The following is a 2,145-nucleotide window of genomic DNA, read 5'->3' as shown; positions in this document are numbered from 1 at the left end:
TCACGCGATGGACGCGCTCCGAGCGTGGCCGAGTCCGCAGTGGTGAAGGTGTCTCTCTGCAGTAGGTGATTGCATGGGACGGGTTCTTCGGGCCACTGAGGCGGATTCAGCACATTTCCTACTGCAGCGGCCGACGCCGTGAAGTCGGCGTTCCGGGCCTCCATGGGGACGACGAAACGGCCGAGATCGGCACCGCGGGGTGGCCCTCCACCGCTGGAGATGTACTCGATCCCACCGGACACATACTGGGGACGGGGCTCGGGCGGTGGTGTCGGCCCAGACCGCGTTTCTGGACGTGGGGGCCGCTCGGGCTGCCGCGCCACGTTTCTATGCGCGAGTTGGCAGTCGATGTTTTCGACGTCGATGGCCGAGCGGATCAAATGGGACGCCCGCGGTACATAGACGAACGATTCCCGATGCTCCGTGCGCTCGAACACGGTCGAAAAGGGTGCGGGGGACGCCGAAAACCCTCTTCCGACCCCTTGGGACGCCCCGCGCGCGATGCGACGCAATCCTCGGGAGTGACATCCCGCGGGGAATGTGTCCGCGACAGGGTTCCGGTCCTCGCAGCCGCGGGGATCGTTGCGCAACTATGCGCCTGCGTCGAGCTACGGGCTGGAGAAGACGAGAACTTCGTCCATCGACGCTGCAAAAGGGCTGCTCGCAGCCTGATTGTTTGAGTTGCTTTTTCGAGAAATCAGTCGAGTTGCTTTTTTTAGTTTTTAGCCCGGCGGGGCGGTTGACCCCGAAGGAGAGCCGGGCACGATGTGCGCCCAGCTCAGAGACGAGCTCACTTGCTAGCGTAGGATCGATGCGACCAACTCGTGGCGGCCTCGTCGCGACGGCGGCGCTGCTGCTGGTTCGAGCGACCATGTCGTCGGCTGGCGGCGGCGGCGGCGCCTGCAATGACACGGCCGGCGACGACGTCGTCCGGCGGCAGCCGCGCCAGGTCGCCCACGTGGACCACCTTGCGCTGCCGCACAGCGGTTCGACGACCGTGGCGACGGCGCTGCGGCGCGCGCTCGAGGCGCGGGCGATCCGGGGCGCCGCGTCGTGCGCGAAATGCTCCGCCGCGGCGTGCGGTGCCGACGCGCTGCTGCCGGTCCGCGCGACGCTCGTCTACCGCGCGGGCCACGCGCACTTCCCGCTCGCGGAGCGCCGCGCGCACATCGCCTCGGACTGGGCCGACGGCGCCGTCTCCCGCGCGCGGGAGGCGTCCGGCGGCGCGCGCCAGGCGGAGCACGAGACGCGCATGGGCCTCCGCGGGCCCTCGCCGCGCGTCGCGCGCCCGGGCGCCGTCGTCACGGTGCACGTGCTGCGGGAGCCGGTCACGTGGCTCTGGCGCACGCTGATGCGCTTCTCGTACATGCCCGTCGAGGGCGCGGCGCGGCGCGGCTCGCGGACGGCGTCCGGAGCGACGCACCGGGGCCGCGCGCGCGGCGAGCCCGCGTCGGCGTGGCTCGAGCGGAACCCGTTCGCGTGGAACATGCAGGCCCAGTTCCTCGCCGGCCGGCCCCGCTTCGACTGCAACCGGACGCTCGCGGCCGCGCGCGACGACGCGGATCCCGAAGCGCTGCTGCCGCGGGCCGAGGCCGAGCTCGCCGACGAGGCCGCGCTCGCCTTCGGGCTCTTCGAGCGCCTCGAGGACAGCGCCCAGCTCATCGCCCACGCCCTCTGCCTGCCCAAGGCCACCCTCGTCGCGGGCGTGCGCCGGGGCGAGGACGCCGCCGCCGCGGGGGGGCGGCGCCGGAGCGGCCGCGGACCGCGCGACGGGGGCCGAGGCGACGGACGGCGACCCGCGGTCGAAGACCCGCGCGGCGCGCGCGAGCCACGACCGCGACGCGCGCCTCCTCGCGCACCCCGCGGCCCGCGCCGCGGCGCCGGCGCGGCCGGCGCGGGCGGCGCCGAGCCGTACCACGGCGCCGTGCTGGACGCCGACGAGCGCGCCCGCATCGCCGCCCGCATGCGCCTGGATCGGGAGCTGTACGGCTACGCCGCGCGGCTCTTCGACGACCGCGTGGCCCGCATGCGCCGCGACGAGGCCGCCGGCGCGACCTGCCGCCCGGGCGGCGACGCCGCGTGCGCCCTGCGGTGTTCTTAATGTGGTGGTGCCATTGTCGACCAAGCTACTGGGGCCCTGCCCAG

The 2,145-nt window shown here is 73.3% G+C and overlaps 1 protein-coding gene across 1 annotated transcript in view; it reads left to right on the top strand.

Moving 5' to 3' along the window:
- Window positions 1–811: 811 nt before the first annotated feature.
- The window catches only part of AURANDRAFT_68461 (hypothetical protein), a gene marked incomplete at both ends in the record, with an annotated part of 4,207 nt that continues 2,873 nt past the window's right edge, over window positions 812–2,145 (top strand). Inside the window, one exon of the mRNA XM_009044153.1 lies at window positions 812–1,705. Within this exon, the coding sequence (XP_009042401.1) occupies window positions 812–1,705 (894 nt within the window). The remainder of the gene's footprint in view (window positions 1,706–2,145) is intronic.

Source organism: Aureococcus anophagefferens (assembly GCF_000186865.1).
Source record: "Aureococcus anophagefferens unplaced genomic scaffold AURANscaffold_153, whole genome shotgun sequence".
Lineage (NCBI taxonomy): Eukaryota > Pelagophyceae > Pelagomonadales > Pelagomonadaceae > Aureococcus > Aureococcus anophagefferens.
This window is presented reverse-complemented; position numbering and strand designations above follow the sequence as displayed.